Genomic DNA, 24,610 nt, shown 5'->3' with positions numbered 1-24,610 from the left:
AATCTCAAGTAACTATAATTATCCATTTATGTACATCTGTGAGAAGGGGAGAGATGGAGGAGCAAGGCAAACACTCTTAACCTTTACTCTTTTATGGAGCTGAAATATACCTGTAGTCCATGACCTCCTGATCTTTAGCCTTCAGTTAACTCTCACATTCATTGTGTATGACAGGGGTGCCCAAACCCTGGCCCAGGTGCCACTTGTGGCCCTTGGGGGTTCTCAATCTGGCCCACACGGAGTCTCCAGTGAGCCTCTGGCCCTCCAGACTTGCTGGAGCTTCTGCTGGCCTGACAAAACTGCTCTCAGCATGGGGACGACATCTGTGCTGCAGCAGTGGCAGCGAAAGAAAGGCTGGGCTTGCTTTGTGCAAGGTCTTTTATAGGCCTTGAGCTACTGCAAGACCTTCATGCATTCATATAAGTTCCATCTCTAACAAATTTATGTAAATTTATTCAAATTCTAAATGTAAATTAATTCTTTTTTTCCCCTGCCCCCAACACAGTGTCAGAGAGATGATGTGGCCCTCCTGCCAAAATGTTTGGACACCCCTGATGTATGATGCTGCTGCTCTTGTAAATGTTCAGAGCTTCATTCCCCTTCCTTAGTTCTGAACTCTCTTTTGTTTCTCTGCTAGGACTGTGTAATGGTGGGTCTGCATACATGTGGTGATCTTGCTTCAAGCACTTTACGACTTTTTACAGCTAAGCCTGAAATCAAGGCAGTTTGCAGTGTGGGCTGCTGCTATCATCTGCTGTCAGAGGAGTGTGAATCCCCGAAAGGTACAAGAGCCTTTTTCTTAAACAATCAAGTACAGTGGGTCCTCATTACCTGTGGATTCAGGTCCCTCAGATTTGATTATCCCTGGGTCATGGGCCCACAATGTTGGTCCAACATGGACCCTCTGGAGATGATGGGAGCTGTACGTCACCTCCAGTTTCTCCCCTGAAAACCAGAAGTGACCTTTGAAGGCCTCCCAAAGGCCTCAGAACCCCCTCCAGAGGTAATAGGAGCACAATTCTCATCACTTCCAGAGGGTTGCAGGTGTCCAGACCCACAGATTTCATTATCCGCGGGTTTCAACATCTGCAGGTGTTCCGGGAATACAGGACACCTGTAGTCAGTGTGATTTGGGGCAGGCAGCAGGGAACTTTAATAAATGTCTTTTGCTCCTTTCATTCAGTCATTTCTGACTAGTTGTAATTATGTTGTGGGGAAGTCTGGAATGCCCTGTTGCCACCCTTTTCAGTGTTTGTACTGATCATAGGCCAATGAATGTGGAATCTTCTAATATGGTTAGAAAGACAGCTGTTTCTGCTCCACCTGAGTCAAAAAATATGTACATGTTTTGTTCATCATTATATTTCCATCCTCATGAAGTTCGTACCAGACTTTGCTCTTGGCAGTATGCTGATTAATAAAATATTAATATATAATAATAAAACACTAATTTATTATACAGAGAAATTCAGCGCATTTATTTGAAACCATTCTGGCCCTTTAAATGCTTTTCTTTAAATAGCAACAGCAATTTATGATTGCACACTTTGTAAATAGCATTGGAATATTATGCCTGTGGTGTGGTTAGTACTTCAGCTGGCTTTACTGCATAAGGACCAGCTCAGGTTAAATGACTACAGCAGTTTGAGGGGGCATGTAAATTACAGTGAATATGTATGAGTAAATTGGTTCAAAGGATTTCATTCTAGGAACAGGTTTGTCTTGGTTTGTAAAGAAACGGTATTTTTTCGCTTAACTGTATGTAGTAGGAAAAATGGAGCTCCAGTAGTGTTTTGCAGACTACTAAAAGTTAATTTTATTATCACAGTGGGAAAAACTCTCTTGTCACTGTTCTCTTAGATATGTGGCAAATCAGAAATGTAAATCCCATAAAGTGGTCTATGTTCGGCTCTTATAGCATGAAAATGAGTCATATTGCGCTTTTATGGCATATTATGGCACAATATAGTAACTTGTCTTTAAGCTTCTGTGACCTACATGCGTCCAATGCATCTGTGTAGTAGGCTCAAACTTGCAAAATATTAATAAATTTAAGTCTTTATACTCATAAAAACGTCAAACCCTGCATGGCATGTGGTATGGTTGTGTTAGTAAAGAATGTGATACCAGATCATGAAAGATCCATCTGAAATGTTGTGGTTCTTGAAAGACAGAACCTTCTTCAATTGTAAAAATCCCTATTGGGATTTAGCATTGCCTGCCCATGTAAACCGCCTTGAATTAAAGTCTGAGGAGAAATCTGACGACCAAGAAAGGCAGTATATAAATACCTGTATTATTATTATTAAACTTACAGCAAAACATTCTATGAGACTGATTTATCAGTCTTAGAGGCTAGACTAATTGCAGGATTAATAATCGATGGTTGTGATGCAAGTCTGGGGGTTCAATTATCTGCACATGGCCTGTTTTGTTATAGCATTGACAAATGTGTGTCTTAATGTCCAGACTGTATTTTAATTTCATAAATTTGGTAAAGGAAACCATGTACTCTCAAGGGACTAATCCAGTTCAAACCGTCCAAACAACTATGGTTTGTTTGGTTGTGAAAATGGTCTTAAAAGCTCCTGAATCTGTGTGCTCCCCATCCCAACCTTGTCTCTTCTGCTTGCACACTGGGAGAATTGTGATTTCTTAAGCCATAGGTCCTAAGCTTATCTAAACTCAGAGCTGTTGTTTAACGTTAGTTTACAAAATATGTTTAAGCCAGAATCCGAAACTGGAAATCAGCTGTGGTTTTAGATCATAGTTTAAATTGTGGTTTGTTATCCACAGTTAAACAGATTTGTATGAGCTGTGGCAACAAACCACACTTCCCGCAGCATGCAAGGAGGGATGAAGGAGCGCCCACATTTGAATATTTTTAGGACTTGCTGACTTTTTAAGACAGCAATGAATTGGCCCACAGTGGTGTTTCCCATCTTCCAGAAGTTGTGTGTTGTGTGTCTGACTATGTTGGAGGAGTGAAATAATCATCTTCTGCCTCTTCTGTAGTATCAGTCTGAAAATATTTGCCTTTGATACTATGGCAACCCATGAAGTGCTCCAGACACAAGATCAAAGCAGTCGATTTCATTTTCGTATCATCTCTAAATACAGGCATGTTTGCAGCGTTTGAATCAATTTGTGAGATATCTAAAACAGGACAGTAAAGAAAGTAACAGATGTTTTTAACTAGTTTAGAAACTAATGTTTCTAAAACATTAAAAATCATTATCGTATTAAATTTCACTGGCGGTTTTGTGGCTTTCAGACAATCTTTCTCACTAAGTGACCAGTTCAAAATGTGGAGGCTTTTGTCTGGAGGAGACAATGCAGAGAAGAATTTCATAAATTCTGATTTTTATCTGTGTCAGCGATATTGCTCACGCATTCTCTCAGCCATAGAGCAAAACAGAAGTGTTCCTTCACTGAATGAATGAAAGCAAGGATTTTTTGAAAAGTTACATAGGCTTCAATCTAGATTCCCATGAGTTCGCCAATGGGAGGTAAGATCGTGTTTCCCTATTCATTCCATAAAACACATGCAAGGATACTGGAACGTATTACAGTATAGTCGCGTTTATATCCAAAATTCTGTTTTACCCAACATAGGGTACACACGCATGAGCGTCACACGCCACCATGGCTTTGTTTGTTCTTTCCCTTTTAAGATGCTGTGATTTATTATTTGAGGAGTAAGGAAAATGGAAAGAATTGCAGCAACTTTAACTTAACCTGCTTCTTTTGTGTTTTTCATTTACAGCAGAGGAGAATGTAGATACGCTGTCTTGTATTGTTTTAGGCATTTGGTCCTTCTAATTTAGTGGTCTCTATACTGAATGGAAGAAACTCCCCTTGTATTCAAATGAGGTCTTTTCCCAGCCCTGTCAAGGAAATGTTGCCAATTTCAGAGGCATTGGAAATAGAACCCAGGACTTGCTGCACACAGTGTGCGGTACCACTGAGATATGGCACTATCCCTGCATGTATGAAATTGGGGAACTCATGTCAGCCTTAATTTTTTGTTTTTTATTTATTAAAGCATAAACTTTTATGCGCGGTAGAAACAATATTAATACAAAAGTTATTCAGAGTTTCGGAAGTACTAATGTAGTATGAACATTGGCTCATCTACACATGGCATTGGTATTTGTGATGCTCAACAGCCCCCCCATGTGCTTGTAACTTGTTCATGTTTTGAAAAGCTGTATTTATGCCCTGTTGAGACTTAAGGGCCAGAGTTTGCTTTTTTAAACATTGCGTAAGCATGATATTTATATACCTTCGTTTTCTTATATTCCAGTAGGCATTGCCCATGTGCTTTCAAGCATGCATTCACTGCATAAAAGTGAACAACTTGCTCTTTTTTCCCCCTTCAGGAATTCTGTAGTCTGGAATTCTACTACTTTCAGCTCTATTCTACAGTTCCAGTGGTTGACACAGTTCTCTTTCCAATTTATTTGATTCATTTGCTATAAACACTGTCATGTCTGTTGAAGTCAGACTTATTTCGAAAGAATTAGCATGAAAATCTTTTATCATTTCAACTCTTTGCCTTCTGTCTTCGGCACAGTTTGCCAGGTGTGTCACTACATAATTATTAGGGCCTGTTTTATGTCTTGAGAGAAGTATTTTTACACAAGTATTAAAGAGAGCTGGCTAATTAGCGCTTTACAGTCAATCTGTTTGATCTTTGGTGCTGTATGTGCACCGTGACCTCCATAATTTGTCACAATCCCCGTCTTACAATTTTTTTATTTAGCAATTGATTTTTCAGCAATAAGAAATCACATTTTCTCTTTGAATATTAAATTAAAATGATTGATTTAGTACGCCCAGTCTTATAACAGTCCTGTAATTTTTATATGCCAATGCTGAACAGTAAATTTTGTGTTGCAAATGTAATTTCAAAACCTTTTCTCATGTCTTGCCTTATTTTGATATATGAATTATTTTATATATCCATGATTCTGAGAGTAAACCAAATATTTGTGTTTCAGAAGTAGGTTTTGTGTGCTAGAAGACAAACTACTTGAATGGCGACAATACCCCAGTGATAGCACTGCTTCTGCGAACAAGGGGCTTTTTAACATACCTGGGGAATAGTGCTAGCCATCTGGAGGCTTTGGGGGGCTCACAGCCCCCTCTGCAGGTGTCCCTGCTGCTATCGTGACTGCATTGGAGAGCCTTTCTGAGCAGCAGGGAGGCCCCCAGGAGACTGTGAAGCCCCCAGACCTTTCAGATGGCAGTGCTACCCCCTCCCCATTATATTAAAAAGCCCCTTGATTATGGTGGCAGTGCTGTCCCCACAGTCATTTCTTGGTCACTCCCCTTAAGGGGAAATTACCTCCTTCCAGTTCCTCTGGTTTGTCACAGCCCGCCAGTTTGGGAACCACTGATACATACAGCTTAAGTCTTACTGAACACAATGGGATTACTTCTGAGTAAGATGAATATCACCATTTTTGACGACCTCTGATTATAAATTATAGTATAGGTTAATATAAATATATAAACAAATTTTTCCTGGCAGGCGTATCATTGCAGTAGTGGAACCAACTTCAGATAGGCAGCTCATGGGTCTACTTCATGGTGGTTTATCATTTTTTTATTATATAGTGTGATATGACCTTTTGTTTTGGTTTTGAAAGTCAGGCAATGTCACATGGACTCCACAAGAAAAACTGCTGCACGTACGTCATTTCTGGTGTTCCGGATCCACTTGCTGTGCATCGAATAGCCTCAGAACTAGTCTACGTACACCTAGCACATAGCTTCTTTAATCCTGTGCCATGAAGTTAACATGCAGCAGGGGCATTGCTAGAGGGGTATGGGCTGCACTGGGTGACATGCACGGGGAGGCTAACATCTCTACTGGCCAAAATTGTGGTATTTCCAAATAATACCATCATGTTATATATAAATTGATACGTAATTTCATGCAGAATGCAGTGAAACAAACCGTGTTTAAATATCTCTATTCTATCAAACCTTACAGCCAAAAAAACCATTGGGGTGGGGCAATAGTGCATCACTATGCCCACCACCTGGGGCATTGCCCCACCCAATGCATGGGTGCATCATGGGGGTGACTTGCTAGCTTCACCCTTAGTGACGCCACTGCCATGCAGTCCAGGGAGAGACTTTCCAATGGCTTGTTTTTGAGATTGTAATTGTATTTGGCCACCTTTCTGTTTTAAGAGATTCCAGCAATTCTCTTGTATGTTGTAGCATATTTTTGCAGTCATCAAAGCTAGAAATTTCTTTCTGTTTATATATTTTTTTTAAATGAAAGCTAGCTAATGCTCAGGAATTCTGCAGTTTTCTACATTGCCATGGTTGGCACAGCCCTGCTTACAAGAAACTAAGTATGAATGTGTTTGCAAGCCAAAGCCACAGTTTTACACAGTATTATAGGCTCTTAAACTCATGACTTTCAGGATGCTTAACTCTGCATGGAATTTTGACCCATGCCCCTTTGGCCAGCGCTGTCATAACTTGATTCTTGTTTGTAAACTTTTGCAGGTTAATTTTGTTATATGAAACATAAGGCCCATGCACGGAAGGCGTCCCCCAGAAGCAGTTTATCCGGCCCCTGTTATAATTGGGCTCTCCCAGCATGATAATTGGACTCTCTCATATCTTGAAATTATGAACAAGATTTGCACATTTGCAGCTAATGAGTTCCTGCATGAGAACAAAATGCTTATTTCCGGCCATTATCTGCTTAATGATGTCACTTCCTGCTTAATGATGTCACTTCTACCTCTCAGCAGTGCCATGACTGCTAACTTCAGCCTTCTGTATGAAACGAGTTTGACACCTCTGGTCTAGATGATGATACATGCTTATTAATAATAATAATAAGCAGCGCTAAAAACTTTCAAAGTTTTGTGGTCCACCTTAAGCACAAAGTCGTTTTCTTATAGATAAACGTTTTCTTATAGAATGAAAAGCCAAGGTGATAAGAGTTCTGCTCTGTCTATGAAATGAAAGTGGCTTCATTTTTTCAGTTCAGTCAGTAATATACCATAAATCAACCAAGGTTGCACTCAGTTCTTGGTTGCTACCTCCCAAGTTGTAATCTTTGTAATTAAAAAGCTGATAAACTTTTTTGGTGCCAGCCTTGTGAATCCAGCTGTGTACAAGATATGGATTCCATATCAAGTCACCCTTCACTGTTTATCTTTGGCCTCAATCCCAAAATAATCCCTGCCAGTAAGTGTGTGATTAATACAGAGGTGTTTCGATGTGCTTGGAAGGCCTTGGGTAATTACCTTGCACTGCCAGCTGTATCTGATCCTCGGTCAGTTATACATTTGTTATTGGCAAGCCTAGGACAATTTTCTATTTTTGCATTACCTTGACTTCCCAGAAGTGGTAAAATGGAGCCTGAGTATATTCTTAATTTACACCCTTCTTGCGTGAAGAAAAGTTTACTTGAAGTGTCCTTCGTGTACAGATTTTTACGAACATGTAATCTGAATGTAAGGAAAGTGACTAAATTTGACTAATTTTGAAAACCGGGAAAGAGAAACATTAATTGCATAAAGATCATGGAGAACTCTGCTCTCCTTTATATTTGAAATGGTAATAAACTGCATGTGAAGAATGTCAGATAGGTTTAGCTTGGCCAGAAAAAGAATTATCTTAGAACTTTGAAGAATAGAAAAATACTTAGATATACCTTTTTTTAAAAAAAATAACAATGGGCTCTATGTTATAATGTACTAGCAGAGCTAGAACTACCAGGGACTCGCTTTCTTTCTCTGTGGATATAGTGCCTCCTTGCTTTATTAGAAATTTAGATGTTAATCTTTCTGCAGGGCTCCTGGCTCCCTGATCTTTGAAAACATATAACCGCTGAAAGCACTGATTAGGTGTTTGCTCCTGAGGCTTAGAAATAAAGGTTACAGGTTGGTCCTCAATATTCCCCCCCCCCTCGATAATGAAACCCACATCTAATGGAATCCGCAGGTGGGCCATCAGAGGACCTCCAGACATGACTGGAAGCACTGCATACAGTCTCTCTGGGCACCAGAACACCTCCTGGAGTTGTTGGATAGGCAGTACTGGGTTTCTTTGTAAAACCAGAAGTGCTTTTCCAACATCTCTAGGAGGTTTTCTTAGTCCCAGAGAGGCCGTGTCTGGGCGGTCAGGTTGGGCCCTCCTGAGTTAAATCCACAGGTGCCACACCCATGGATAAAGAGGCCCTACCCGTACTAACTTAGAAATGCATAAATCAATTGTATTTCTGTTGGAGTTTGAGTCAAGTGCTCTCAGCATTTTAACGTCCTATCCTTCCTGCCATCTCTTATGTCTCTGTATATTTGAGAGAGCTGTCCTGGCAAAAAAAGAAAGCTTTTAGTTTTGAGATCGTTGAGTGAAATTAAGCAAAGTAACTGTAGCTAAACATGTGATCTATGTAGCTTTTTTGCTCTATTCCATTTCAGTGTTTATTTATTGTAGCTTCTCTTTTGAGGAGCTGACAACCTTGAGGAGGTTGGTGCTCCTCAAAATAGATCCCCCCCCCCCACACTCATTAATTATCAGCATTTGAGTTAGGTAACTTTTTAAACCTGATAGAATTTTTTGAGAAATAACTCACATTTTGTGTACAAATAGAGTTTTACATTTTGTGTAGAAATAGCAACATGGGTTTATTTTATCTTAAAATATTTATACCCTGTCTTTCTCTGCAACAGAGATGTCCAAAGTGGTTAATATGGGCATCCTCTGCTGTTTGAAATAGACTTGTGTTCCCTTCTGGAAAGTGTCACCATCTTTATGGTATAAAGTCTCACCATCTTTATAGTATATAGCAGGTTATAACAAGACCTGGACATCCAATGCCAGTGGACCTTCCAGCCTGAAGTGGTGACTTTGTTGATGATTTGATCTCATTGAGTGAGATTGTCCTATTGAAGTTTAACAGAACTGCATCATTGTATGCAGTGACTGAAGTCCCTTTAGTTCGCTCTCTTCCTCCTCTGAAAGGTTGTTTAGCAGTACAGAACATTGGGTGAGGAAGAAAGGAGGAGATTGTTCAAGGAGTACCTTTTAAGAATTAAGGATCTGTGACTTCATGCTTATTAGTGAAGCAAAGAAGGTGAAAGTGTCGCTTGTCTCCTTCTGTTGTAGTGTTCCAGAGGACCTGCATTTTTCACAGGAAATTAATTGCGGTGTTCAATCATTTGTTGAACAGAAGTGCTAGCAGTTATTAGCACTTGCATTTATTTGCACTATGCTAAGTCCCTTGTTTGGTTTATGTCGTTAGTAAAATTGGAACTGCAAAGTGTGTGGTTGAACCTGAATGGAACAGGTGCTGTGGTTCTGTTAAGAACATAAGAACAGCCCCACCGGATCAGGCCATAGGCCCATCTAGTCCAGCTTCCTGTATCTCACAGCGGCCCCACCATATACCCCAGGGAGCATACCTGATAACAAGAGACCTGCATCCTGGTGCCCTCCCTTGCATCTGACATAGCCCATTTCTAAAATCAGGAGGTTGCACATACACATCATGGCTTGTAACCTGTAATGGATTTTTCCTCCAGAAACTTGTCCAATCCCCTTTTAAAGGCACCCAGGCCAGATGCAGTCTCCACATCCTATGGCAAGGAGTTCCACAGACCAACCACACGCTGAGTAAAGAAATATTTTCTTTTTTATCTGTCATAACTCTCCCAACACTCAATTTTAGTGGATGTCCTCTGGTTCTGGTGTTATGTGAGAGTGTAAATTTTTTAGCAGTTGTTTCTTTTTGTGTGACTCTGACATTGTTGTACATGAAGATTAGATTCTTGAGCTGCTAGTCAAGGAACTGGAGCACTGCTGTGTTTCTGAATATGAATTAGTTTTTTATTAGGTTATTGATTATAGTTAATATCTGTGTGCAAGACTATATACGCATATGTGTATATTTTTAGTTGTGGTCAGTTGCTTCAGCAGCTCTCTCCATTGTAGGAATTTCCAAGTTGTACTTGAAATTTGTCTTTGTCACTTCAATACATTAGTGTATTGTGTTTGTTTCTTTCAGTAGACTTAGAAAATTTTTTATTATTTTTTCTTAAATGTTCCATTACAAATCATTTTCGCAGTTTGTTGAATGCGTATGCATCAATATATATTGAGCTAACACTTAGAAGCTAGCCTCATTTCCCTCCTTATGGTCAACCTATCGATTTGCATCATAATTAGCTCACAGTAAAGGATGTGACACATGCTTCTCTTTTAAAAGCCAATGAGATTTCTAATCATTTTAGAAAAGTGTAAATTATCCTTGAAGCCAGTTCCCGAAACCGTCACCAGAAGATATTTGTATGGTATGTGCTTCCTCTGAAACAGCCACTTTCATATGTGTTTTACATGCTCACAATTAAGGGAATGCATGGGAAAGAGGAAATGATGCTGTGTGCCACTCTTCTATGTCTTCCCACAATCCTAATCAAAAATAAGTGTCGAGAATGGAGCAGGAGTCAGTTGAACCCCCTGCATCCTTCATGAGTTCTCTTGTCCTTCCCATGCCACTGTTTATCACCAGCCATTGTTTCTTTATCTGTCTGCCTTCCCAATGAACCTGCTAACCTGCTTTGCAGGCCCAGAGTGTGTTACAGGAGCTATGCCACTAATCTGTTAGCAGGTGTGATTTATGAAAGGAATGTTTTTATTGCACAGTGAAATTTGTCTTGGCTAATTGGTGGAGTTGACGACAAACAACATTTCTGGGATTCAAGTCTCCCGAAGGGCTTGACATCATGCAGTTTGGACAGATGGATTGGACCAGTCTCGGGGCACCAGATTTGATGACAAAAAAAATCTTTAAATTTGTATTCAAGGTCACAGTGCAGTTGCTTGCCTATCAGGGTAAACAACAAAAAAATACACAGGCAATTGAAAATGACACTCTTCGATTGCAGTCGGGTTTGATACTTATGATTTAATCAGTTCACTGTATTGGTCATCCTTGAACTTGCTTGGTTTTCAAACATTGTTTTATCTGTGGTGTGCTGCTGTATTATGGAATTTTCTATATTCTTGGATTTGTTAATGGAAGAGATACTAAAGACAGTGTGTTCCATCTTAAAATGAGAGGTTGTTTATTACACCAGGAGCAATTTGACTGTTGAAAAGATAATGACCCCTGCTTTGACACCTTGCTTAGAAATATGCTCATGAGTCATAGTTTGACAAGCTACCTTCCCCCTCGCCACTTCTGTAGGCTGTGGCTTGGCAGAAGGGCTCTGTGGCAGAAAGGGACTTCATTTTCATCACAATGTAAGCAAGAGCAGGGCAAGGCTTACCAGGTTGTGACCACAGTAGTGGCTTAGAGAAAGAGTTAAATGTGCATTCGCTGAAGTGAGCAGGTTTACCACAGGTTTCACCCTCCTTACGTTTTTTAATCTCTGTGTTGCTACCAGAAATGTTTACGGCAGCAAGAGGACTAGAGTTTAGGCTGTAAATGTATTAGGTTTTACTGTAAATCCTGATCAGTCCTGATCAACTAAACAAGATTATGCTAAACCCAAACTTTTAGCCCTGGGATACATTTTTTAAAATGGCACTGTATCAGGACGCATCTAGCTGTATAAGACTAAAAAAAGTTTCACCTTACCAGCTGCTCAAGCCTCTGTTTTTATCCTTTTTATTGGGATGGTAGAGGCCGCCTTCTGGAATATTTCTTGAGCTTCATATTAATCAGATTGGGCACCATTCTGGTGGCCTTGCATTCCCTGTCACCTGGCCTGCAATAAGAGCTGAGGCACATTTGCCTACTTGCAAGTAAATGCACACGTGTGGCTCAGTTTGACTCCATAGGGCTCAATGCATTTTCCTTGTCAGCTTGGAGGGGGTGGACTTCCTTCTCAAGTGTTGTTTGAGGCCTGCTTTTATCTGTTCAGGACCATTCTAGTGGCAAGAATGGTCTTGACCTGAATGTGGAGCTCAACAAATGCTCCAGAAGGCAGTACACCCCAATAGTAAAAAGAATAAAAACAGACACTTGAGCTGCTGGTAAGGTAAAACGTGTGTTATGCAGCTTGGTGGGTCTTGACAGAGCAGGGATGCCAAATTCAATTCATGTAGTGGACTGAATAGCATTAATGGTGCCTGCTGAGAGTGAGTGAGAGGTGACATCATTAATCAATAAGTGACATCATTAAGCAGATGATGACCGAAAGTAAGCACTTTGTTCTTATGTAGGAACTCATTAGCTGCAAATGACAGATGAGAAAATGCGCAAATCTTGTTTGTAATTTCAAGATATGAGAGAGCCCAATTATCATGCTGGGAAAGCCCAATTATAACAGGGGCCAGATAAATTGCTTCTGGTGGTCACATCTTGCGCACAGGCCTTATGGTTGACACCCATGCGATAGTGTCATCTTAAAAAGTGGGTCCTGGTACAAAAGGTTTGGGAACCAGTGCTCTAGTGTCTTCTTAGTAGTCAATGTAGTGCTTCTTTTTTAAAAAGTCATGCAGTGTTTTTCTCTCTCCTCTGCAGATGCCACTCAAGGAACATGGGGTTTTCCCATGTGTCGCTATTTAAAGGAAGAAGGCTGGTTCTGTGGTCGCAACGCCAGGATGGCAGCTTGCTTGGTACGGTCTTTTCTTTTCTTTTCTTTCCCTTTAGAAAAATATCCACGTTTTGAAACCCATCATGGTTGGCTTGCAAATCTAGGTAACCTCTTAAATCTAATACAGTACAGGATAGCTTTAGTATATTTGTGATAAATTATAAGGTGTTTTTAAAGTGTTTTAACTTCCCACCGTCCCACACTTTATAACTGTTCTAAGTAAGAAATGGTGAACAAAGGTAAGAATTCAGCCTCATCTTTTTTTGTTGGACTCAAAACAGGGCAATGTCAGGGCAGAAATTTTTGGCAGCCATCTAAAAAAAGTAGATTTAATGGCCAGGTCAGGGCTGTAGGCTATTATGTCAATCTTTGCTGGGCGTCATGTTTTCACAGATGCCAGCTTTGTATCAGAAAGGGCAAGCAGAATCTTCCAAGTGCAAAGGAGATCAGAATATTAGAGCTGCTTCACTGCTCCTGATTCCAACATAGTCCCTGTCTTTGAACACACATCTTCTCTTTGAACGAATTGCTGATTTAATCCTTTTTCTGATCCTCTTATATACCTGATTCCTCCCCCTGTTGCCTCTTTGACACCCTCATCCTTGACCTCAGCAGACATAATCCCTTCAAGCACATTCAGACAAATTTTTCGTCCCTCACCACTTAGCCCTTGTTTCTTCAGTAGACTGGAGGTGGGCTGTATCCCTTTCTTCTTCCATTGCATTGGCCATCTTTTTTTCTTATGCTCCTGTTATTTACTGGATGCTTAGTTGAATGTGGGAGTGGGTGGGAATCAGTGATTACCTATTTGTTCATGCACAATGTAAAAATGCCATTGCTTATACGGAACAAACAGCATGGTTTCAGGCATGTTTCTTAATACGTGGTGGGCCATTTTTACAGTGCATACAGTGGCCTCCGTACCCGTGGGGGTTTGGTTCCGGAACCCCATCAGGATACCAAAATCTGCAGATGTCATGCTGACAAAATGGTATAAATTTGCACAGATTACCCTAAAACATATGTAAATTGCCTATACTTGCAAAAATGAGCAGGTGCGACGCAAACACTGTGAAATGGCAGGTTGTGAGGCCAATGAGCCTACCGCAGGGTATATGAATTTAAAAAAATACATTTTCAATTCACAGGAGATTAAATCCATGAACAGCAGGTCCTCTGTATATGCTCAGAATGTATGGCTGGGTTTAAGGTCTCAGTGGCAACTACGTATATGCAGGCCTCAGTCCAAATGCAGATTATGAACAGAAACTAAGGAGCTCTACCTTAGTGTATGTCTCTGTTTCATGCAGTTCAGTTTCCTTCCCAGCAGTGAGTGGACATGAGCAATGTTGTGGTCAGATGAGTAATGTCATCATGGTTTTGTTGTCAGAAATGTTGCTTGCACTGTGTGGTTCAGTCATGTGTTAAGTTCTCCCTGTCCCTGAGAATTTATTTTTTTTTAGTGATAATCCAGATTTTAGTTGATCAGGTTAATTTTAATGTTGTAGGTTTTTAATGTTTTCTGTAGTGCTTTCCATACGCTCTTGTTACTGTGCCAGGGTTCTTTTCTTTTTTGTTTGAAATATTTATTGATCTCTTCATTTTTAAAAAAGCTATACTTCTTTCCCCCCTGTTTTTTTGTGCACATGCTGCCTTTTTCATCTTGGCCGACTAACAGAAGTGGTAGTTGGCCATCCTTCCGAAATGCTTTTTCTTAAGCTATAAGGCAACTATCTAGGACAGTTGTTCCCAAACCCCTACAGGGGAGTTGAGAACCAGGTAAGTGCATGGACAGAGAGAGGGAGCAGCAGCAGTACTGAAGGGATCTCGATATTGCTGCTTCCAAAGGGCTTATTTACTTACATGAGTGGCAGGACTGGCCTCCTGCAGGGTTGTGGAGCTTCGCAGCCCCCTCTGATCTCCTCTGTGTCTGCAGTTCCACAACTAATTACACGCTGGCTGAAGAAATATTTTCTTCTGTCTGTCCTAACTCTCCCAACACTCAACTTTCGTGGATGTCTCCTGGTTCTGGTGTTATGTGAGAGGGAAAAGAGCATCTCTCTATCTACTCTGTCCACCCCCTGTATGGTTTTGTATGTCTCCATTATGTCGCCCCTCAGGCGCCTCTTTTCTAGACTGAAGAGGCCAAAACGTTGTAGCCTTTCCTCATCGGGAAGGTGCCCCAGCCAAGTAATCATTTTTTGCATGTTTTCCATCTTCACTATATCCTTTTTGATACGTGGCGACCAGAACTGGACACCATACTCCAGGTGTGGCCTTACCATCGATTTGTACAACGGCATTACAATATTAGCTGTCTTACTCTCAGTGCCTTTCCTAATGATCCCAAGCATGGAATTATCCCTCTTCACTGCTGCCGCACATTGGGTCTACACTTTCATTGAGCTGTCCACCAGCACCCCAAGATCTCTCCTGATCTGTCTCAGACAGCTCAGAACCCATTAGACTATATGTGAAGTTTTGATTCTTTGCCCCAATGTGCATCCCCTCCCCTGTTCTGTGTTGTAGTGGGGAAAGGCATTGACTTGGGTTCGACTTTGACTTCTTGAAGAGAGAGGTACTACGTGAGACATGATAAGGAAGGGAATTCCTTGGAACTTGGGGGTATGCGTGATGTGGTGGAGGGGCTTTCAAAGGGCTAGATCCTCGTGGCTGTGTAACATGAGAGTGAAAATGAAACTTCTAATTGGCATAAGGATACTTGCCTTATGCAGAAATGGGGTGGAGTTTTGTGAAGATATGGCTAGGAGCCTTCACATCTCACAAGTTTGGCAACCAAAGATGAGCACTTTAGTAATCACTAACACCTACATGGCCTGCTGATAGTTGCTGTTCTGTAAAAGGAGGAGCAACTAGAATGGGATTGAGGTTAACAGCCATTGCTCGTCTTTTTAATTACAGGTTTGTCCTCCTTATCTGTTGAAAAGAGGCGCCTGTGTATTTAACACACTGCCTGTTCCAAACCCACAGTGGAGGGCAAGACCTGAGCTCCTGAACACAACCTGAAGTGTTCTCCAGTTGTGTCCGGGAGGCTTTCTGAGGCCAATATCACCTCTGGATGTGGTCAGAGATGTTAAACATCTCTGGGCCTCAGAACACCTCCGGATGCAGCCAGAGAACATCTCTTGACTGTGTTCAGAGGTGATATTGGACCAATCTGCTTATTTGGTTATCTGTGGGTTTCAGTATCTGCAGGGAGTCTGCGGATCTCCCGCAGACGCCAACATCCAACTGTATTGTGAATCAGTTCAGTTTTAAGCACAGTACGGAGAATAAGCAAATAAATCTAAAATGGTGCACCAAGCATTCACAAGAAAGAATCAACCTGCTGCATGAGAGAAGGATAGGAAGAGCCAGAAAGAGATGTAGAAACTGTTAGGCTGTTCAAGAGTTACATGCCTTTTCAATGTGTAAACGCTGAAAAATTAAGGACTGTATAGGAAAGGCATTTATTGCACGGACTACAAGCCTCAGTACTGCTGTGTAAGGGCCAAAAGGAAAAGTTGAATCTGTGGTTTGGACAGGAGACTGTAGTCATGGGGGGTGGGACTTGTATTAGTTTTTAATTGAGACTATGTGTTAGCAAAAGGAAAGAGAATTGAGTGCATGTTTTCATTGTTCTGCAAATTACATCCTACTTCCAGTTCTGTAAAGTTTTCCTCTTTCATTTTCGTTTACTTGCAGGCCTAACTTATAAGCGCTCATCATTTTATGGGCATACTTTTTCTGCCTTACAGTTATTTGAATATGATCTAGGAGCCTTCACTAGAGGCTAAAAACGTACAGTACTTAATATAATGTTGGTTAAATTCAGAAAAATGTTTTAAAGCGTACAGCCTGGCATCATCTCAGCTGTTTGCAGATGTAAGTGTGTGTATACATTTCATTATAAGTGTGAATCCTATTACACTCTTTAAACACCACATAATGATAGCACTTTTCAGCCAAACGACTTATTTTTATCACATGTTCTGTTAATATGCGATTTTTGCTCTTTGCGGAATGTTTATAAAATGTTCAGATGCAAGAATAAACATACCAGCAATATATATATTTTTTCTATCTTTAAAGGCTCTGGAACGTGTAGCGGTCGGCCAAGTGGTGAGTAATGTCACCCCTTCTACTGACAAAGCCGTTTTCTCTCTGTGAATCCGTGACCTTGTACCGAACCTGTCATTTTCTAGAATCAAACAGCAAAACGTGAATGGAGGCAGGCTGATATTCTGCATCAGCACCATGAAATTGCACCTTTATTGCCTGGTCTTCATGGAACGATGATAAACCATAATTTTCTTCAGTTAATTAAGAATTCTTGAAAGAAACAGCATACATTAAAAATCCTCTAGGTGTGTTGCAATTCAGTCCTGCATCAGCTTACCTCATTGTAGTAGACTCATTTGAAGTCACGACAAATTGTTCAGGGCGACTGGATAAGTGGGCAGAGGTTTAGAGTCTTATTGTAACGTGGTTTCTTTTGTGTCTGCATGCACAGTGCACCTGATGTTGCTTGTTAATATAGTTCCTGCTGGAACATTGTTGCAGGGCACAGAGTAGTTTCTAAACAAACCATTACCTTGTTTGGATTTGTGACCTCCATTTTGGATGCTTAGATACACTGTGTGTCTTCTGTAGAGAACCCACAGCAAGATAAGAAGAATGCTTTTATTGTACTTCTTATAATACTACGTTTATGATCATTCAAGTCTGGAAGTGAAGCATTTGGTTCTCCATGAGTTCTCTGTTCATGTCGTTGCTCACACTTCATTAGAGAGATATAAATGACCATGGACTAGTTGCCCGTTCAGGCTGCTGAGTTCCACCAGTTGATCATGTGCATGAGTACATGACCCGATGAGAGCATCTAATGCAAGATTATTTGTATTTATTGTTGGAGGGAGTAAGCAGCCTTTTCTGCGACTGCAGAAGACTCAAAAAGTGCAGATCACAGAAATGCCACCTTCTTTTCTCTTCCTGGCCACCTACGCGTGTGTACAAAAGTGTGGAGGAATTTGGTAGTGTTCACACGTTGGTGGACACCTGCTGCTGTGGTTAAGTCTTCATGAAAGTTTTTTCCTTAACTGAATATCTCATAAAGTTGGTATGTTGGTCAAAAGAATCTGGCACACTTTTCCGGTAATGCCAGAGTTTGTCAACTACTTTTTTATAAGGTGAATATTCTTCTAATCCTCTTAGTTCCTGCAATTAGATCACTTCCTGTCACCCCCTTCCCCACAATGTATTGCTGCAAGCTCAGATCCTTCCACAAGACTTATTCGTTACTAAAATTTTGTGGTGTTTTTTTTTTCAGTTTTATAGGCTAATATTAGAATAATAAAGGCATACATTTTCTGACATTTAACCAGAAGTATAACGGCTTCCTAGTGTGGGTCAATGAATTTTTCCGTTCCATATTAGTTATGCGCAGCTAAAAATATAAAAAATGGGAAGGTAGTGCAAGGATTTGCATTGATTTATTGCAAATTCTTAGTTCTGACAGGACTCTCAGTATTCTTTGTTTTTAAATCCCTGTCTAAATTCTTTCTCTGAATACTTTAAATCACTCCTGCACCATTTATCATCCCTTTTGGTGTATGTACACAAGCTGCATGGCTATTCAGCACACCAGATTTACAGACCAAAATGTCCCTGCTACAAAACGATTGACCTCAGTGGAGTTTACACAAGGGATGAATTTGCCCCTGCATTTTAAAGAGGCCAGCATTAACTTTTCTTATGTAAACATATATTCCGTCTTAAAGGTATGAAGTTCTTCCAGACATAATGCTGTTTTTAGAAGCATAGTGCTTTCTATATACATTGGGGAAAGAAGATGAAGTTGTTAAGAACAACTTTAAAAAAGAACACTTAATACTTGCAAAATGTTTTCTCTCTGACTTTAGAGAAACAGATTAAGCTTAAATGGACACTTCTCTGCAGTAAGACCCACATAACTAATAGCATAATTTGGCCTATGGGGTTTTCTCTTTCCTCTAGCCTTCTTTTCACTTCCACATGGTGTTTACCATTTCCTTTGTTTATCTTTTCCAACAATTATGGTCACATCATTATATTTCTAAAGAACAACACTTGAACTTGGGAATGAGAGCCTTGCTGGTCACACTGAGTGGAATGAATACCAACCCATAGTTATTTGAAGACGACCAACTATTTTCAGTGTTCTAGTTAGGGTGCCTAGCTCCAACTTAACTTCCTGCTGTTCTTTGATTCTTTGTAGCTGCCTACAGAATCCTTGTTCTATCGAGCTGTCCTGCAGGTTATTGTAGAAGAATTTTATGGCATCAGCAGAAGGTAGGAGGCTGCAGTTTCCCATATCATTAGACCACTTTGGTCTCCTATACCCATGTTGGTGATGGCACCTGAGGAGAACGCATGTGTTGAAAGCATAGCAAACCTTGTATCCTAATAGTTCTTCTTGACTGGGAGTCTATAAATCTGCAAGCAAACTCACTCTGTAAATTCAGTCTTTTTTTAATTAAGTTGATCGGTGGGAAGGAACTCACAAATTACGTGTTGTCTCTTCTGTACAAAGCTTGGCAGACTGAGCTCTTCATTCTTGAAATGGTATATGTAATCATGCTTGAAAATGCAGCTAGTCAAACAAAAGAATGAATAACAATGCCTACAGTGGGTTATTATTAATCATTACTGTAACATCTTAATGGCACTAAATGCTTCCTGTTCATCTTCTCAGTTGTAAGATATGTCATTATCTTTGTAGACAAAGAATTTAGTTTGCCAGAATATGACTATTCCAAGGCCAGTCCCTGCTTGAAGTGGGTCTCAACTACAAATCTTCCATATCTATCTATCCCAGTACTTTGCACTAGAGATGCTCTGCTTCATACACATACATGTATACACTTTGTATGTACCTTTGTACCTATCCCCATATCTGAATTTTTAAAAAAAATAATGTATACACTTCACACTTAATGTGTTCTGCAAATGATGTGCAGGCTGCATAGTTGACTTATTCCATTTTTTCCCCCAACTTCCTTTCAAAAAAACATAGGGCAGTGAAAATGGTTCTCTCCCACCTACCCCATGTCTTATACAACAGCCCTGTCCAGTAAGTTAGGCTGAGAGTGACTGTCCCAAGGTGAGCTGGTCCTTTTAAAACATGCAAGAATATAACTATAGGTGGGACCTTGCTATCCACTGACTCGTCTCACCACTAATATCAAGGTTTACCTTTAAATGCCTTGTAACAAGGAAAAATCATCAAAATAAAATTTCCTACTTTCACATGGTTAAATAATTATAATTGCATTCCATTAGATTCACATTGTCTAGTGGCTGAATGCAGTATAGTGTCTATACCAGCCATTTTCAACCACTGTGCCATGGCACACTGGTGTGCTGCAAATGGTCCCCAGGTGTGCCATGGGAATTGAGGAGAGGGTCATTTATTAGTAGGACCATTCGGGAGGTGAGCCCCCTATTGGCAGCATAGTGTGCCTTGTCAGTTGTCAAAAAGCTGATGGTGTGCCCTGACCATTTTAGTGCCTTGCCAGTGTGCTGCAAGATGGAAAAAGGTTGAAAATAACTGCTCTAGACACAGACTTTGGAGATAACTTGGGACACTTTATTAACTCTCTACACAAAAACAGCAGGGCACTAACTACCACCCAAAACCATGCAGGGACCTAAATTGTGGGAAATGGTGCTCACCGTCTACCTCCCCCAAAATGTTAACGGGTGTACTATTTGGCTCCAGGCTCCATTCAGTCGTAAACTAATCATGCCTATCCTCACCAACCCATTGTTAGTTGTCAAAAAACCGATGGTGTGCCTTGAGAATTTTAGTGCCTTGCCAGTATGCTGTGAGATGAAAATGGTTGAAAATCACTGGTCCAGTATGCATTCTGGGGCAAAAATGGGAAGAGCAAGATATCTGGAAGTGGGTCTTTAAATCTGTTTTTCCACTGATTTGGTATCCACTGATTTTTTTATCCACTGAGCGTTCCAGAATGGAATCCCGGTGGACAATGAGGCACGACCTCTATTCTAGCTTGTCCGTACTATAAAAGTCCATGCTATTATACATAACAGAAGATGTTCTTCATATTGTTGAAGGATGTTTGCATCAATTCTTTGCTGCCAAATGGGTTTTCACCTGTTTGCTAGAAGAACCAACTCAGAGTAGGAATAAAACTCAGTGTATTTCACAAACCAGGATATCAAAATATGGCTTGATCTTGGGTTGTAAACCAGCTTTATAGACTGGTTTCAACCAATGTTATTTGGACATAAATGGAAACTGTGATTTGTTCGAAATGGTGAAAGTAAGCTTTAATCTCTTCTTCCTTTGCACAAAGAAGGGAGTAGGGAGAGCCCACAGTCCCAAGGCTCATGCTTTAGGTTCTCATCACAACTAACTATAGGGATAACTATTGGGGGATGTCTGAGTCAACATTGTCCAATCATTTGATCATGTTATCAAAATGCAAAATATATAGGCAAAATGTGGGTCCATGTGTTACCTATAAAGTTGTTTTCAACTTTGAGTATTTATTGCATAAAATTTATCAGTTTAGGGCTGAATGCCTTCTAATATTTTTGTTTTCCTTCCAGCATACGGCACATTATAATAATGCATAATTTGTAAGCCTGTTCTAGTAAATCAGTTTACCACATGTTGTTGTTGGCTCAGTGAGTTCGTCTTTCAAGAGTGTTTCTCTGTTTAGCAAATGGCACATTGAAAATGACCACAAGATAATGGAACCTATAAAAACAACACAAAAAAACCCCACCAATTTATTAGAAGAAAGGAAACAAACTTTTCCATTTAGGTAGGAAAATGTGAGTGGAAGAACGTTTGAATGTTTGTGAGTGGAAGCAACTCTAGCAAACATTTATTTCTGGTAAATGGTAGGTTTAAGTAATGGGAAATTTTGTTTGAGTTTCACTTAACACTAAATGCCTTCAGTTTATATACATGACAGAGATGTTCTTTGTGGAGCGGCGTCTGCATGTATATGTATCCTTTTAATGCAACAAGGACAAAAACCAAAGCTTCATTTATCATTTCAGTGATCGTAATATCGGGAAAGTATTTTCTAAGTCATCTTCCTTCTTGGATTATGTTCGAAAATCTTTGCGAAAGCTTGAACTTGATGAGTCCAAGGTAAGAACCAATTTCTTAAAAGTATTCAGGGGCTTTTCTGTAGGTTTGAACATCAGGAAGGTGCTTTTTGTAGAGAACCATGCCAGTAGTTCATCTGAGTCAGCGATTGGGAGATTTCCGAAGGGAGCTTTCACTGAAGATATCAGGGATTGTGGGAATATTCCTGCCTTCTTCAGTGTAGCCCTCCAAAAACCTGTTCCTGGAGGGATGGGATCAGGCCAGGGAATCCTCAAGAACAGAGTGGCATGAGAGGTTGCAGGAGAGCAGAATATGGAAATCCTCCTTGAGGCACTTTCTGATTTCAGTGGTGTTCTCTGCATTTCCATACCACATGTCTTGGGTTCCCCCCAAACTCAGAAATATTGGTAAGCCTGTATATGTAGGTACTTGACTCTCTGAAAGAGGTGGAAGCAGAGCAGTCTGGAGCTGAACTGCCCAAACCTTTAGGAAAAGCTCAACAATTTTTGGCTCTCTTCCTATGTTAGCTAAAGTGAGCTGCAGTAGACTTGGTGTCTCCAGTACCAAGTCATTACTGTGATTGCTATCAAACATTTTCTTTTATATTGTAATAGATCTTTGTAATGGCTGTATATTTTTCTAAAGACTGAGTGGAATAAACATGTGTTGAGATAGTAGAGCCCCATGTTTGGCTTAGGGTACCTCAGTACCCGTGCAATGAGACTTCATATTATCCCTTTGCTCTAGCAGGCAAGCAACTCCACTCTTCTCTGCTGTTCTTGCTATTCCAGCATAGCTCTTGCATGGTGGAGAAGGCTGAGCGAAGTTTTGGGTCACCACAACCTCCTTGAGTCCTCCTCCCTTAAGACCTGCAGACTGTGATTCCCTATTCAGCTGTACCCCATGTACCTTGCAGAAGTAACAACTGTGGCACAAAAACAGAAAAGGCTACAGCCCAAGTTAGGGTTGGGCTACATATCATTTTCAGTGGATTAGATTCATTAATTTTTTTTTAATACTGCATGGAGGATAGGCCCATCTATGGTCAGCCATATTAGCTGTGATAGCTAGATGGAACCTCCATCATCAGAGGCAGTAAACCTCTAAATTACCAGTTGCTGGGAAGCAAACAGCATGGCAGGGTGGGGAGGGCTGCTTCCTTTATGTTTTTTCTTGTGGGCTTTCTGTGCACTTGTTGCTAACCACTACTGGAAACCAGGAGATGGACTTACTGAACCCTGGGTCGGAGCCAGCTGCCAGTCTTGCATTCTTTTGTTATAGACTTGTGTTGCTAGGAGGAATGTAAGCCTGTAGCAAGGATATCTCTCTCTCTAAAAATGATCCAGGCAGCTTCGAACATTCAGCTATTTTACACGAAGAAAATTACTACTTATACTGCACTTCGGAAAGCTTCAACAGATATATGTCTAGTATGAATAAACACATATATTGAAATTTTAATTATTTGATTTCTTTCTGAGTTATCTGATCTCTTATATAGAGGTATATATGGGAAGTATAGAAGTAGCAGCAACTGTTACCCTGCACATGCCCGATCTCGGAAGCTAAGCAGGATTAGGTCTGGTTAGTACTTGGATGGGAGACCGCCTGGGAATACCAGGTGCTGTAGGCTTATTATTATCAGTATTTATATACTGCTTTTCAGCAAAAGTTCACAAAGTGATTTACAGAGAAAAATCAAATAACTAATGGCTCCCTGTCCCAAAATGGCTCACAATCTAAAAGATGCAAAACACCAGGGGTGTCCAAAGTTTTTGGCAGGAGGGCCACATCATCTCTCTGGCACTGTGTTGGAGGCCGGGGAAAAAAAGAATTAATTTACATTTAAAATTTAAATAAATTTACATAAGTTTACATAAATGAATATATTAAAGATGAACTTATATGAATGAATGAAGGTCTTGCAATAACTCATGGCCTATAAAAGGCCTTGCACAAAGCAAGGCTGGCCTTTCCTTTGCTGCCGCTACTGCATCACAGACGTGAAACAACAAGCATTGGAGGGAGCCCTCATCCCACAGCTCACATGAGAGATCAAACAGTCGCCCTCATGCTAAGAACAGTTGTGTTGAGCCAGTGTGGGCTCCAACAAATCTCTGGAGGGCCAGAGGCTCATTGAAGACTGGGGGCTCACCAAGGGCCGCATTGAGAGGCCTCGAGGGCTGCAAGTGGTCCCAGGGCCAGGGTTTGGGCACCCCTGGCTTATACCATAGTCTTTCAAGACTGAAGGTTGCCAACCATTAGAGGTATTTGCGCATAGTTTTTCCTTGTATATGACTGCATGACATTCATTTTCAAGGAAAAGCCATGTTTTTATCAAGTTCAGCTCTTTAAAATTGTTGTCTTATATTTCTATTTGGTTGAAATAGCTGTATTGTGCTTTCTTTTAAAGCAGTTTACTCTGAATTAGCACTATTGGTTTTGTCATTTAAATGTCAGTTTGATGTTCTACAGAATATTTTACTTCTGAGCAATAAAACTAAGTTGATTTTCACATGTGATACCGAGGGAAGAGTGATACTATCATCAAGGCTCAAATACAATATATATCACAAGTGACTGAAATGCATTTTTTTTTTCATTTTTTGCCTCTCTTTGGACATCATCTGGAACTTATTGCAACATATATTGAATATACATGTGTATTGTTGGTGCTGGCATTTTCTTTTAATAAGCTTATATTTCTAAAGAAACTCTGCAAGAGTGATTGTTTTAATCAGTTCACGTTTCTTTTACTTAGGCAAAAATTCAATGGCTGTGATCTATAGACGAGTGCAGACTGGACATCTTGGATTACAGCCAATTTAATTTCAGTTAGGAAGTTACTTAAAAATGTGAGAATTAGTTTAAAAGAAACTAAAAGACACAACTGAGAGACCATTTA

General features: G+C 40.3%; 1 protein-coding gene across 1 annotated transcript in view; it reads left to right on the top strand.

The window, feature by feature from the left end:
* Window positions 1-24,610, top strand: part of METTL25 (methyltransferase like 25) — a 52,060-nt gene that overhangs the window by 18,418 nt on the left and 9,032 nt on the right. The window contains exons 5-9 of the mRNA XM_066634499.1: window positions 638-782; window positions 12,506-12,600; window positions 16,671-16,700; window positions 18,835-18,908; window positions 21,654-21,747. Coding sequence (XP_066490596.1) covers window positions 638-782; window positions 12,506-12,600; window positions 16,671-16,700; window positions 18,835-18,908; window positions 21,654-21,747 — 438 coding nt within the window. The remainder of the gene's footprint in view (window positions 1-637; window positions 783-12,505; window positions 12,601-16,670; window positions 16,701-18,834; window positions 18,909-21,653; window positions 21,748-24,610) is intronic.

Source organism: Tiliqua scincoides, chromosome 7 (assembly GCF_035046505.1).
Source record: "Tiliqua scincoides isolate rTilSci1 chromosome 7, rTilSci1.hap2, whole genome shotgun sequence".
In the NCBI taxonomy this organism is placed as follows: domain Eukaryota; kingdom Metazoa; phylum Chordata; class Lepidosauria; order Squamata; family Scincidae; genus Tiliqua; species Tiliqua scincoides.
This window is presented reverse-complemented; position numbering and strand designations above follow the sequence as displayed.